The following is a 14,541-nucleotide window of genomic DNA, read 5'->3' on the forward strand; positions in this document are numbered from 1 at the left end:
GTTTAGGGAGACTCGATTTTATATCCTCTCATAAACTCTAAAAAATAAAACCCTGGTATCCCACATCATTATATCAGCCTCTATAAGGTGGAGTTAACGATATCTGTGGAGTTAGAAGCACTTGCATCTTTAAAATCTCATCTGGTCTGTTGGGCATATAGGAGCTCACGGTGGGCGGGTGCCCCCTGCTGCTCGGGCCACATGACTGCCCAGATACCATGATGGTCCCACAGGGCCCCTGTGCTGGTCCCACCCACCTCAACCCCTTCTGCCTTCTGTTCCATCCCAAGAAATGTCTGAAAGCTTAGAGAGGTCACTGATTTGGATTGCAAATTTTAAAGATTCATAAGGCATATAACATGTCAAGCTGTACAAACCACGTAAGATGAAATACTCCAGAAAACAAGAAGGGTACTGATGTCTTGTGTCCATGCTGCCCGCGTGTTTGCCCTGCTGGGGTAAACTCCTGCCCAGTAGACGTCTGCAGGAACCCAGTGCACACAGGCCCAGCCACCTCCACTGTATGAGCTCTGGGTGGTCAGCCTTGTAACTGTCTTTGAGTGGAGAGCAGCCCCCTGCTCAGGAGGCAGGAAAAACCTGGCAATTCCTTCTTGATTTGACTTAGGTAGATGGGAAAAGTATCTTAAAAGCCACTTCTGCTGCCACTTATCACATTTCTCTGCTTAGGCTGACGACCACTGGGCCGGTGGTGCCAGGGCAGGAGATGGGCCGGGCTGTGAGGGCCAGCAGTGGGGCTAGTTGGGCCATGCCCTTGGCCCAGCTGAATCCCGAAGCTGAACATGGACCAGTATCTGCAGAGGCCTGTAGTTGAGAACCTACTAAATTGGCTGGGAATGATCCTCTTTTCTCAGCTGGCATCAACGCAACGAGATCTCCATGTTACACAGTAACTGCCCAGGCATCAGTATGATGAGTTTGCCACCTCCGTGGATCAAGTGCTGACTGGTGACAGGTCTCCTCTCCCCCTGCATGGAAGTCGGACCTCTTCTCTCTAGCAGCCTCCACGGCAGCTGGGCAGCCCCGCCAGCTCCAAGCTGGAATGGGGGCCTTGATTGTCTAAGTACAGGGAACTGTGGCTTTGGGCAAGGTATGTGGGAGCTGAGGAGAGGTCTTATTCCAGAGCCTGCACCAGGGAACTCCACCTCAATCCCTAAATCTGGCTGTTTTCTCACAATTAGAAGTGAACTCCTATACACTGTAAAGATATTACACATTATTTATTTTCACCTAAAGTGTTTTTGTGTGGTGCTCACCCCTGGCAGAGCACTGGGTGTGTCGCTACCTCCTTTTTGCAGGAGGCACACAGGTTGGGGTGGGGCTCCGCTCCAAGCACCTTAAGAGTCATTGGCATACCTCCCTGGCACCACAATTCCAGCACATGGGAGTTGAACTACCTTTTGCCCAAGACTCTGAGCCTGCTTGGCTCATAGCCAGCCCAGCAGACTGGATGGAAATGTATTTTGCTGTCACCTAGAACACATTTCATATTGTGCACATAAGTAAGTATGCACACACACGTATATCTTAAGGATTTAAAAGTATGACCTTCACATCAATTAAGGCTATTTAAAGGGTGTATTTTAAATGAAATGCTATAATATGCAAAATTACCAGATTACTGAATTAATCAACAGGAAAATAATCTTTGCCAGAAAAACTATGACTGTGATTTTCCAAAATAGGATTGGATTGTTCATATATACTAACCAAAAATAAGCTCAGCTTTGCAGTAGAAACCCCACCGCCAATTTCCAAAAAAAGAGATGTTTGGGACCTGGTGCACACACGGAAAGTTAGCTGCAGGAGGAGTTTGGATGGAGGCAGCCGCCCTGCAGGATGCGGCTGCTCTAACTCAACCCTTGTCTGACCAGATCCAACCGTCGGCCCAAACACGGTTGTGTCGACACCCTCTGTCTCCAACTTGATGAATATCGCCAATAACATAGCAATTAATTTAATAAAGGAACTAACCCATTTTAAATTGCAATAAATTTACCAAACATTTTCACTGTTTATGGAGAGCTTTACAGTAAGAAAGTATCAACAAAAGCAGGCACATCCGTGTACAAAGTGTTGCCGTTGGGTGCGTTTTCGCGTCTGCCGTTCTGCACTTTCCGTCCTCTCCGCGAGGGCTCTTCCTCCCGCGGAATCCCCCTCTTTCTGAGCTCTCACCCAGGACCGGACTTGCCAAAGAGAAGTGCGATGGGGGCGAGGCAACCCCAAAACATTTATTGTAAACTTTAAAATGGAATCCGGATACGAACAGACACAGAAAAGAAGAGAAACCTCCCAACACAGAAATGGTAATACTGGAGGGCCAGTCTCGGCGAGGAGCCCGCAGCGACGCGAGGCCAGTCCGCCCCCCCCCCCCGCCCCCCGCCCCGAGGCGCCGCGCCCGGCAGGCCGGGTCGCCCTCGCGGCGGCGGTCAGCGGGGGAGGGGGAGGGGGGGGCCGCGCGGGCTGCGGCGCGGTCCGTCCGGGGTGGGGGCGCGCCCTGGGGCTCAGCAGGCCCGGCTCGGCTCCCAGGGACGTCCGGCCTCGCAGGGCTGCCGGCAGCAGTAGGGGTAGGAGGCGTTGAGGTCGGGGTCCGAGGGCGCGTACCCCGGCAGCTCCACCGACGGGTGCCCCCCGCAGCGCACCTCCACACCCGCCTCGTCGAACGCCGGGAAGACGCCCACGTTGATGTAGGAGACGGCGTGGTGCGCAGCGAGGCCAGCGCAGTCCCCCGGGGCGGCGAGGTCCGACTCCTCCGGGCACAGGATGGAGGCCTCGCTCGGCCGCGGCTGCAGCCGCCGGCCCCGCCGGCCCCGCCGGCCCCGCCGCGCGCGGGAGGCTGGCGGCTGCGCGCGGAGCCCGGGGCCGCCGCGGGGCCGCGCCGGGGCCCGGCCGCCCCTCCGCCGGCCGCGCCGGCCGCGCCGCGCCTGCGACGAGCGGTAGTTCTTGACCAGCAGGAGGCTGAGCAGGCCGAGCAGGCACTCGAGCGCGTTGAAGACGGTGGACAGCACCAGGCCGCGCTGGTAGTCCTTCAGCTGCCGGCACTTGGCGGGCGTGGCGCTGTCCAGGGTGCTGCGGGCGCGCGGCGCGCCGGGGGCCGGGCCGGGGGCGGCGGCCGCGGGGCCGGGGGGCGCGGGGCCGGGGGCGGCCGCCGCCGCGCGGGCAGGCAGGCAGTAGTGGGAGTACTTGCGTTCCACCAGGGACACGGTGTCGCCGTCGATCACGGCGCCCGCGAAGGCGCTGAGGACCCCGAGCATGAAGACGAGGACGCCGAGCAGGAGCAGGTTCTGGCTGTTCACCGGCCCCGGGGGCCCGGCTGCGGCCCCCGGCTCTCCGGGCGCGGCCTCCGGAGCCCCCGCCGGGGCCGCGGGGACCCCAAGCCCCGGGCCCGGCCCCGGCCCCGCGAGGGGCGCGTCCCGGGGCCCGCAGCAGAGCAGGGCGGCGCCGAGCAGCGAGAGGCCGGCGGCCAGCAGCAGCCCCGAGTAGAAGGCGCCGGCGGCCGCCCCCAGGCGGAACGGCTCCCCGCGCAGCTCCGAGCCCAGCGAGAAGCACTTGAGGCCGACGGCGGCGGCGCTGAGCGCGCAGGCGAGCAGGAGGCAGGAGGAGAGCGCGGCGCAGGCCCCGCGGACGCTCCACTTCATCCTCCGCGCCCGAGCCGGCCCGCACCCCGCGCGCCCGCCGCCGCCCGCCGCCGCCCCCGCCGCCTGCGCCTCCTCCCGGCGCCGCGCGGCCGGACCGCCGGCCTCGTCCTCATCCTCCCGCGTCCGCCCGGGCCCGCGCCGCCGCCGCCGGGGTCCGCATCCTCCGCCTCCCGCCGCCGCCGCCGCCGCCGCCGCCGCCGCGGCCCCGCGCCGGGAACCGATGCGGCGCGGAGGACCGCAGGGCGCGCGCGCCCCCTCCCCAGCCCGCGCCGCCCCTCCCCGGACGCGGCACTCCCCCCCCCCCCCCCCCGCGGCCCGGTGCGCCCGGCCCAGGCGCCGCCTTCCCCCGCCCCCCCGCAGCCCCTAGGACCCCCCTCCGCCGCTCCGCCTCCCTCCCAGCCTCCCGGCCGCTGTGGGACCCCCCCCCCAGCCCCAGGTCCCTCTACGCCGGACTCCTCTGGGGGCCCGCCCCCCAGTGCCTCCCACCTCTCGCGCCCCTAAGGCTGCGCTTCCCCAGCGACCGGGATCCACGCCCACCGGCCTACCGGCGGCCTGGAAGCCTGAGGAAGTTGGCCTGGAGTGCAGGGAGAGGGGGAAGAGGGGAGCCCGGGGCTGCGGGGCCGGAGAGGGGGCCGGGAGCAGCCGGGGCGGGGGCCAGTCTGCAGGACCGAGGAGGGAGCAGGGCAGAGGAAGGGAGGGCGCCCGGGAGGGGAGGGGAGGGGAGGAGGGGGCCCAGGGAAGGGGTGAGCCCGGGCGCTGGTGGGGGCGGGGGGACGGGTGCCAGGAAAGGGTGGGCGAAGGAGATCAGGTGCTGGGGCGCCCCGGCGCACCCTGGGAGCCGCCGGCCGGTGTGCGCGGGGGGTGGCGGCGAGGTGGGTGGAGACGCCGCCCAGCGGGAGGTGAAGCCTTGGACCTCCGGGGCCGCGCAGGAATTCCGCCCGCGCTCGGGGCGTGTGAGTTAATCTCATCGGAAGGCGGTTGGGGGCCTTGAGGGCCACGGTTGGGGGGAGCGGCAGACCGCCCCCTTCTGACCAGGGACCCACGGCGGGTGAACGGAAGGCGTGGGGCGCGTGGGGCGAGGAAGGCGGCCTTCCCCCAGGCCGGGCCCTCCGCCCTCTTGCCGAAGGGAGGTCTGGGATGGGACGTCCCCGGAGGCCCGCGAGGTCCCCGGGGCCGAGGCCGGGCCTGCGCCCGCAGTTGCCGCCACACCGGCTCCGCCGCTGCAGCAGTGAGGCCCGGGGGCAGATGACTCACTCTGCCGGCTAATTGCGGCGTTAAATAACTTTGCGCTGCACCCAGAGGCAGGCGTGGCTGCAGCTGGGGAACGAGCTCGGGCGGCGGGAGACGCAGGGGCGCTTGCCCGCCGCCCACTCGGCGGGGTCCGGCCTGCGGAGGCGCCCCGGAGCTCGCAGCTCCCGCCCTGGCCGCGCAGGCCCGTCGGGTCCTGGCGAGCGGGACCCCGGAGGCCGCCTGCGTCTGGAGGGGGCGGCGGCCGCGGGCAGGGGCCCCTCGCCCACGGCCCACGGAAGCCGTCTGCCCAGCGACTGTGAGACGAAGCCCCTTCCTGCGGCTCCCTGGACGCTTGCGTGGGATTGACTCGAGCCGCGATCGCTTCGCGAAGCAGCGCGCCCCGCTGTATTTTTAGCAGAGTTTAGAACAGCAGCCGAACCGCGTTCCGTCCTGCCGCTCTGGCAGATGACTTGCCAGAAGAGTGGGAATAGTGAGCCTTCTTTCACATTTATGGGGTAGAGGTTTTAAAAGGACAGTGTGTAAATCAGCTTGTATAATAATCGCGGCACCCACGCGCGTGAGCGGAGTTGCCATGAGCTTACTTCCAATGATTATTCCGGTTTCCAGGGAGACGAGGTTTGCAGCCACCTCCGTGGAGAAGGATGGAGCAGCCTCTCCTTCCCCTTGTGCCGCCGCAGCCAGATTGATTAGGCTTCGGGGGCGGAAGTGAACTGCTGTGGGCTCTTCCTCCGCCCCCGCCCCCACCTCATCCTCTGATGGAGGCTGGAGTCCGCCCCTGCGGGGAGGGGGCCGGGGCCTGCCTGGCAGGGGCTGTGTGGCAGCTACCACTCAAGCCAGAGGCTTAGGATTTGTTTTGAAATCTAGCCTCGGGTCTCCTCCAGGCCCTCCCCGCCCCCCACATACACCCACCCCTACCCCACCATCAGCCCTTCACTAGGCGCTTCCACCCCCCTGACCACCTTCTTGCTCCTTAAACTCATCCTGCCTCTTCCTGCCACGGGGCCTTTGCATATGATGTCCATCTTTCTGTTGCATGTTCCCCTTGCCACAGCCTCACCTGGCTTCTGCCTTCTCGCTTCCTACACCTTAACTTCACCTCACTAGCTTTTGTTGGGTGCCTGCTGTCCTCCAAACACTGGACAGTGTTTGGGTTTTCTCATTCAGTCCTCGCAACAAACCCCGAGGCCCTGTTAGTCTCACAGAGGATTTCCATGAGGAAGTCAGTGACTTCTGGAGTCAGAGTTCACGCAGGCTCTGAGCACGGCCTCCCTACACTTTCACCTCTGTCCTCCCCACTGCCTCTCTGGCCCCCACTAACTCCCTGTCCCCCCCTTCATTACTCCCCTCCCTGCCTCCCCCTTCTTCCTGTGCCCCCTCCCTGCCCCCAACCCCTGGCAGAGGGTCCCCCAGCCCAGGTAGGATCTCCTGGTGACCTAAATGTCTGTCTTCCCCATCAGGATTCAGTCCTGCCTGGCTGTGTGGAATGAGAGAGTCCGTGAATGAGTGAGTGCGGGGTCTCCCGCCAGCCTTGGGTTGCTCTGTCCTGTGACAGAGTCTACATGTCTGTCTGGCCCTGCTCACTAGGACAGGCCAGGCCAGCAGGCAGAAGAGGCACCCGCCTGTGTGTTCAGGTGGGGAAACTCTAGGAGTCAGAAGGGAGGAGAGTGCTGGCAGCAGGAGGAAAGACAGACCTGAGGAGGGAGCTTGGAACTCCTGGACCTCCAGAAAGGTTGGGGGCAGAGAGCAGGTGACCTGTCCGGAAGGGTGCTGGCCGAGCCAGCTGGGAGTCCGTCCTGAGGATGGGGAGGCCCTAGAAGAGCAGGCTGCGGTGCGTGTTCTGGAAGGAACTCTGCCCGCTGAAGACTGGGTTGAGGAGTGAAGGCGTGCAGGGACGGGGGAGTGTTGGGAGAACTCATGAGGTTGGGGTAAGTTGCACGGACTCTTACCGTCAGATGGGACCCCGATATCCACCCGCACCCAATTCTTTCGACTTGAGTACCGACCCCCAAGTCACCTTGTTAATTGATATTAGAAGTGACTCATTCTGGCTTTGATATGCTGATTGTACTTTGTGAAGGAACTTACTAAAGGAACTTCTTTGTGGTTATGGGAGTAACACTGTGTTCCTGCAAGACTTGTTTTTCTTATTATTACCTCCCATTAAGTGATGAGGGGCTGTTGACCCCTGCTCACAAGAACTAACTTTGCCTGGGGCGCCTGGGTGGCTTAGTTGGTTAAGCGGCCGACTTTCGCTTAGGTCATGATCTCGCGGTTCGTGGGTTCGAGCCCCGCGTCGGGCTCTGTGCTGGCTGCCAGCTCAGAGCCTGGAGCCTGTTTCAGCCTGTGACTCCCTCTCTCTCTGACCCTCCCCTGCTCACGCTGTCTCTCTCTCTCTCTCCTAAAAATAAATAAAACATTAAAAAAAAAAAAATTTAAAAAAAAAGAACTAACTTTGCCTTTACTATGCTAATGCCACCTCTGGGCTGTTCCCCACCATTTGCATACCAATGTTCTGGAAAGTTTTTACTGATAAAAGGATTTACCATCAGAATGCCGCTTTGGTGCCTTCCCCCAAACACTAAGTCGTAAAATAAAGCTGAGTCTCAGAGGGCAGAGAAGCCTGGCTGGTGACCTGAAAGAATCTTGAGCCTCATCCCTCCCTCGCCGACAGGACACCGTCCATCCTTCAGGGTCCCCTGGACCCGGCCGGAGCTGGGCTCCGGCAGGGGAGTGTTTGGAGTGCAGGTGGAAGGGTCCTACCCCCATCATGGTGCTCATCACAGGTACTGCTATCTGGCACTCAGCGTATAGTCAGTCACCTGTCTTCCCTTCTGTCAGCAGGAAGAAGGGCAGCAGTCTGAGGTCCCCGTTATACAGAGGTGCCTTTTAGGGTAACCCCATACTCGTCCCTCTCTCACAGGAAGGGACTCTTCACCTGATATGGTTTCTGACACCTGTAACCAGGAGTGTGAATTGAAATGACCCGTGCATATTTTGAATATTCTTTTTTTTTTTTTTGTTTATTTTTGAGAGAGAGCACGTGGGGGAAGGACAGAGGGGGGGGGGTGGAGACAGAGGATCCAAAGCCAGCTCTGTGCTGTCAGCACAGAGCCCTATGTGGGGCTTGGGGCTCAAGAACCATGAGATCATGACCTGAGCTGAAGTCAGACGATTGACCGAGTGAGCACTCAGGCGCCCCTGACCCATGCACATTTCAAAAGCTGATTCTGTTGCTTTCTGGTGGAACCCTTGTCTCAACCCTTGCCAGACTCACCCGTGAAGCCCCTCCCCTCCCAGCCCCACAGCATAGCCAGAGGGGCCCTCTGGAGGGAGCAGCCATGGTCCACAGTGGGGTGATTTGGGGGGCTCAGCGGTTGGGCAGGGGGCCCACTCTATAAAGAAGCACTACCCCAACGAGCGTTGACTTTAGACAGGTTGTTGGGGAAGGAAGAGTGATTTTAATCGTGACAGAGCCCACCATGTGCTACATACTTTCACAGAATGGTGTAGCAGCTCCGTGTGGGACACATCACTGTCTGATTCTAAAGACCGGGAACCAGAGCCCAGAGATGAGGACTCAAACTGCCATGTGTGCTTTCCTGGTTACAACAGTAATCATGTAGCAAGTGAGGAATATTTTCTCTATCACCTTTAACTTTCATTCTAATATTCATGTATTTATTAGCATTTGAAATCCAGTCTCCTAGAGTATTGACTTCAGTTAATTTGGCTGATTCTAATTACTTTTTTCTAATTTGTTTATCATTTAAGCTTTCAGTATTTTTATCCTTTATCTTTATAAATGGCTAAATACTCAGATTTTTCTTTTATTATTAATTCTCAGCCCCCTTTTTTCCCCCAGGAACAATCAACAGTGGTCTTCACTTATGGGTGCATTGTGTGTAGTTCTGCGCCCACTCTGCATAGGTGATGGTTAATCTAAAGAGCTCACTCTCACAAAACCAGTGCCAGAGAGTTCTGGGAGACCCAGGAATGCACTTTAATATTATTTAAATGCTTTTATCTTGTGAAGTATAATAGATCCACAAAGAAATCCATAAAATATACATGTAACAGCTTAATGACTTATAAAGGAGCTTCCATATACTTGCCACCAAGTCAAGGAACAACATTGCAGGACTCAAGCACATCGCATGCCTTTCCCCAGTCTCTGCCTCCCTCCCAGGAAGGCTCTGCTCACCTCATTTGAAACCATTTCCTTGCCTTTATTTATGCTTTTAGCACATAGGCATGCAACCCTAAACGTTTTAGTCTGGCTTCGTGTGTTTTCTGAACTTCATATAAATGGAATTATAGAACATAAAATTGGTATATTTGTCTTCTTTCATCCAACTTGACATCTGTGACATTTTTCCCTGTAGTTTTATATGTCTATAGTTCTCACTTTTGTTGCTGGATACTAAGCCATTATAAGAATATGCCACATTTTATTTATCTATTTTACAGATGATGAACATTTGATTGTCTATAGCTTGAGGATAGTATGAATAAAGCCGCTGTGAACTTTCTCATGTGTGTGCACTGATGCACTTTGATGTGCATTTTGTTGGATTGTCAGTAATATATATGTTCAGACTTTTGTGCTCTTTTTTACTGAGATACAGTTTACGTGCAATAGCAATAGATAACTGTAAGTGTACAGTCCCATGAACTTAGACAACTGTACACAGTGGTGTAAGTCATCAGCACAGTTGTGGCACAGGCTATTCTGGCTCCCCCTCACGTGCCTCCTGTCACTCCAGCTCCCACGCACCTGCACATCTGCATTCTGTGCTGTAGTTTTAGTATAAAATTTCATACACCTGGAATCATAAAATATATATTCTTTTGTGCATGGCTTCTTGCCTTTGGCATAATGCTTTATTTGTATCCGTTTATTCATATTGCTGAGCAGAATTCCACCAAAATTTGTTTACCCATTCACAAAATGGAGGACATTACAGTTTTTTTTTTCCATTTGGAGTTGTTATGAGTAAAGCTGCTGTTAACATTCGTGTACAAGTCTTTTGTGAGTGTGTGTTTTCATTTCTCTTGTGTACATACCTAGGAGTGGGATTGCTAGGTTGTGTAGTAAGTTTGTATTTGACTTTATAAGAAACTGAAAACTTTTCCGGAGCGGCTATGCCACTTGGCGTTCCCCAGAGCCATGTATGAGAGTTCCGTACCCTCACCAGACCCTGGTGTTTTCGCTGTCTTCTTAACCATGGTGACCATACGTCTTAACCATGCTGGGTCTGCAGTGGTATCTCACTAGGGTTGTAATTTGCATTATCCTGATGGCTAATGATGCTGAGCCTCTATGATTTCTTCTTCGGTGAATTATCTGCTTCTAAGAGCTCCGAAGAAGTTAATAAGTTATGGTGTTTCATTTATCTTCTTTACTAAAATATCTTCCTAAATCTTTTGCCAATTTTTAAAAATTGGTCTGTTTTCATTTAATTGCAATGTAAGAGCTCTTTGAATATTCCAGATACAAACTTTTTTTCCCACATCCTTGTGCAGACACCCTGTCTTGGGTCACCTTTTGGTCTGCTCATCAGTAACTTGTAAAAAGCAAAACCTTTCCATTTGATGGAGTCTGATTTATTACTTTTTTCTTTTATGGGTTTTATGTCCTACTTGGAAATATTTGCCTAAATCAAGGTAAAAAATATTTTGTCTTTCAACAGTTTTATAGTATTAAGTTCTTATATACATCTATTGGCCCCTTTGAGTTGATTGTTCTATATAGTGTGAGGGGACAGTGGAGGGTTTTATTTCTGCATGTGACGTCCGTTTGTCCCAGCACCATTGCTGAGAATACTCACCTTTCCCATTAGACTACCTTGGCACTTTTACTGAAAATCATTTGTCTGTAAAAATGTGGGTCCGTTCTCTGTTCCCAGTTCTGTCCCAGTGACCTATATGTCTGTCCTACACCAATATCATACTGTGGTTATTACCGTTGCTCCCCACTAAACCTAGGAATCAGGTAGTGAAGTCAAAATCGTTTTGACCATTCTAGACCCGTTGAATTTCCATATAAATGTTATATTTGGACATAACTGACTTGTTAGCAATGTTAAATTTTCTGATCCAGACATATGAGTTGTCTCGACATTAATTTTTTGTCTTTATTAATTTCTCTCAATATTTTATAGTTTTTAGTATACAGGCTTTGCACACATTTTGCTAAATTTATCTATCAGTATTTCATATATTTAATGCTTTTGTAAAGGTTACTTTAAATAATACATTGTCTAATTGTTTGTTACTAGTATATGGAAATACAATTAATTTTTAAAAATTGCCTTTTTACCTACAACTTTGCTAAATCCACTTATTAGTTCTAGTAGCTATTTTTGTAGGTTCCTTAAGATTTTCTAACATAATCCGACCATGAGTAAGTAGAAACAGCTTTACTGCTTCCCTTCCCACCTATATCTCTTTTATCTCCCACCTTTTATTTCCCACCTTTTATCTCTTTTTCTTGCTGGGGTGCACCTGCTTGGCCCTCGTGCAGAGCAGAGATGGTGAGAGTAACACCCTTGCCCTTCCCCTCCTGATCTTGTGGGAAATCATTTGGTCCTTCATCCTTCACTCTGATGTAAGCTGTAGGCTTTTGTAGATAACTTTTACCTGGTTGAATCTGCTGTTTTCTGAGAATTTTTATCATGAGCAGGTGATAAATTTTGTCAAATTTACGTTGTCATAATCTATTATCCTTTTTACACATAGTTGAACACACATATCCTTTTTCCATATTATTTTGTTGAAGATTTTTCTGTCTGTATTAATAAGGGGTATTATTTATAGTTTTAATTCTTGTAATGCTTTTGTTTTAGTGTCAGAGTGATGTTGACTTCATAAAAGGAGTTGGGAAATGCTTTCTCATTTTCCCTTTTCTATAAAGGTTTGTATAAAATTGCTATTTTTTCTTCATTAAGAAATACTTAAGAAAACACTTCCTTAAGTGTTTGGTAGAATTCACTTGTGAAGCCACCTGGGGTTAAAGTTTACTTTCTGGGATGATTTTAACTATAAATTCAAATAAATTCAAAAAGCTTAAAAACAATTTTAGGAATATTCAGGGTAATTTTTTTAATGTTTTTTATTTATTTCTGAGAAAGAGAGAGACACAGCTTGAGCAGGGGAGGGTCAGAGAGAGAGGGAGATACAGAATCTGAAACAGGCTCCAGCCTCTGAGCTGTCAGCACAGAGCCCGACGCGGGGCTCGAACTCATGAACCGTGTGATCATGACCCGAGCCGAAGTCGGACTCTTAACCAACTGAGCCACCCAGGTGCCCCACACGTTAATGTTTTAAATGAATGCTAATAGTTTGTATCTTTCAAACAATGTGTCCATTATATTTATTTTTAGATTTGTTGGCATAATGTTTCCACAATATTCCCTTATAAGTTGCTATATCTGCTCAGATTATTGTATGGTTTTTCTTTTTAAGTCTATTAATATGGTAAATGACATTCCTCGAGTTTCAGTATTAAACCAACCTTGCATTCCTGAGATAAATCCCATTTGGTCTTGGTCAAGCAAGTAGCATCTGTTGCCTATTACTAGGAAGAGAAGTATAAATACTTCTGCCCACTACATCTTGGCATTGGAGTCACACACACACAAAAAAAACCACAACACAGTCAAGCATTGAATGGAACAAGCTCACTCATACTAGAAGTCACAGACTAAAATCAGCTTCAGTGATGAGTGTCAATCCTCCATGGGCAGTGGGTCCCTCCCAGGGGCTGGTGCATGGCCAGGTGCCTGCATGCACCCTGCTTGTGCTGCAGCAGAAAAACTCCAGCCCTCACTGCGTGGACAGACGTAGCAGTAGATTTGGTCAGCTGCCACATGGCACATACACTTATGCACAATGATGGAACACACTCTGAATCTGAAACAAGGAAAGATATTCCCACACAAGGTAATAAGCCCATGGCTGTTTAGAAGTGATGTTCTCACTTCCTCCCACATTAGCCAATGCCACAAGTCAGTCGCCTAAGGTCAAATGCAAGGATGGAGGGGGTGGATCTCAATCCTGTTACCTGAGTGTTGGCCACTGCTTTAGGATCCTAGCTAGGCAATAGTGTTTTATCCAAACTCCAAGTCCTGAAGCCACCTTACTTGCAGTTATAGTTTCTTCTGGGCAGACTGATTCTTTGAGCCAGACTATTCCATCACGGGGCTTTTAGAGCTCCCTCTTGGTCCTTGGGTCTGTGATCGTCACTTGAGTTTCTCTCTCTCAGTCCTCTGTAATCACACATCTTCTCTGAATTGAGGACCTTGTCGCTTATTATTTATTTTCTGATGCATTCCGTCTATCTCTTCAGCCTCACTTCTCGTGATGAGTCCTACTCTGAGATTCCAGCCTTGGGACATGCCAATCTCTTTGCCTGACTGAGAAATAGGATGAAGCGAGGAACAAAACCTACAGCAAACTCCAGTCCTCACTGGTGCCAGAAATGCTTCAACCAAAGCCTGCCCCAGCAGGTGCCATTTAATGTTTATAGGACCTGATTTTTGTTCAGACATTCATCTTCTTCCAAGTAGCCCAGGGACAATGACCCTCCTGTTAGTTTGCAACCTCCTTGGGAGCTTCCCAGGTAAAATTGGAAACAGGTCTTCATACATGGAGGGCAGGGAGAGACCAAAGAAAGAAGCAATCTACTTCAGGTTGACAAGTGGCAGGTTTAAGAAGCAAGGGAACTTACACATAAGGTTTGTTTTGGGCGGACACAAGACAAATAGATCTTTACATCTGCCTCTGGAATCTTAAATGTTTACATAGAGGTCTTAACAGGAATCAGTCACATATGCCACCCAGATGATCTCAACATTTTACTTTCTCAAGGTTATTCTTTGGAACAGCTTCTGGGAATGGGGAAGTCAAGCAGAATGAACATTCCAAGGACTGGGGAGGGAATGAAGAGCCTCCAATGACCCAGGTCCAACTCATGGGTGAATCAGCAGTCACATCCCCTCAATTACCTTCTACAACACCTCTATCAGCTCTAGTGATGGGCTATGATTAACCTAAGCCTGAAGGGAGCATTTTCTGTCAAGAACCAGATGGTAGGGGTGCCTTGGGTGGCTCAGTCGGTTAAGTGTCCGACTTTGGCTCAGGTCGTGACCTCACTGTTTGTGAGTTTGAGCCCCACATCGGGTTTTCTGCTGTCAGATCAGAACCTGCTTTGGATCTTTTCTTCCCCTTTCTCTCTACCCCTTTCCCGCTCACACACTCTGTCTCTCAAAAATAAATAAAAACTTAAATATACATATATATTATTATTATTAAAATAAAAAGAACCAGATGGTGAATGTTTTAGGCTTTGAAAGCCACGTTGTCTCTGTTGCATGGGCTAAGCTACAAGCAGCTCATTCTGTGAATTCCACTGTGGGCCACCTCTCCCTGGAGCCCGTGCCCCTCAGGGGTCCCTCCCCTCCCTGAGGTGGGCTCTGATGGACTCTGACTTCTTGGGGGCCCAAGCTAAGCCAGTCAGCACATAGGGTTTGCTGGCCAGGATGGGCACCCGCAGCCCTGACTGCCGCCACCACCAGCTGGGGACGCCCCGGCCAATGCTAAGGGGGCAGAGCTGCAGGAGGAGGGAAGCCAGAAG

General features: G+C 52.6%; 1 protein-coding gene across 1 annotated transcript; it reads right to left on the minus strand.

Moving 5' to 3' along the window:
- Positions 1-1,959: 1,959 nt before the first annotated feature.
- On the minus strand, positions 1,960-3,669 carry TMEM271 (transmembrane protein 271). Its single transcript, XM_039220403.1, has one exon. The coding sequence runs from the start codon at positions 3,654-3,656 to the stop codon at positions 2,523-2,525; it is 1,134 nt and encodes a 377-aa protein (XP_039076334.1). The 5' UTR covers positions 3,657-3,669; the 3' UTR covers positions 1,960-2,522.
- Between the last annotated feature and the right edge of the window lie 10,872 nt (positions 3,670-14,541).

This window comes from Hyaena hyaena, unplaced genomic scaffold (assembly GCF_003009895.1).
Source record: "Hyaena hyaena isolate Hyena2069 unplaced genomic scaffold, ASM300989v1 scaffold_886, whole genome shotgun sequence".
Taxonomy (NCBI): domain Eukaryota; kingdom Metazoa; phylum Chordata; class Mammalia; order Carnivora; family Hyaenidae; genus Hyaena; species Hyaena hyaena.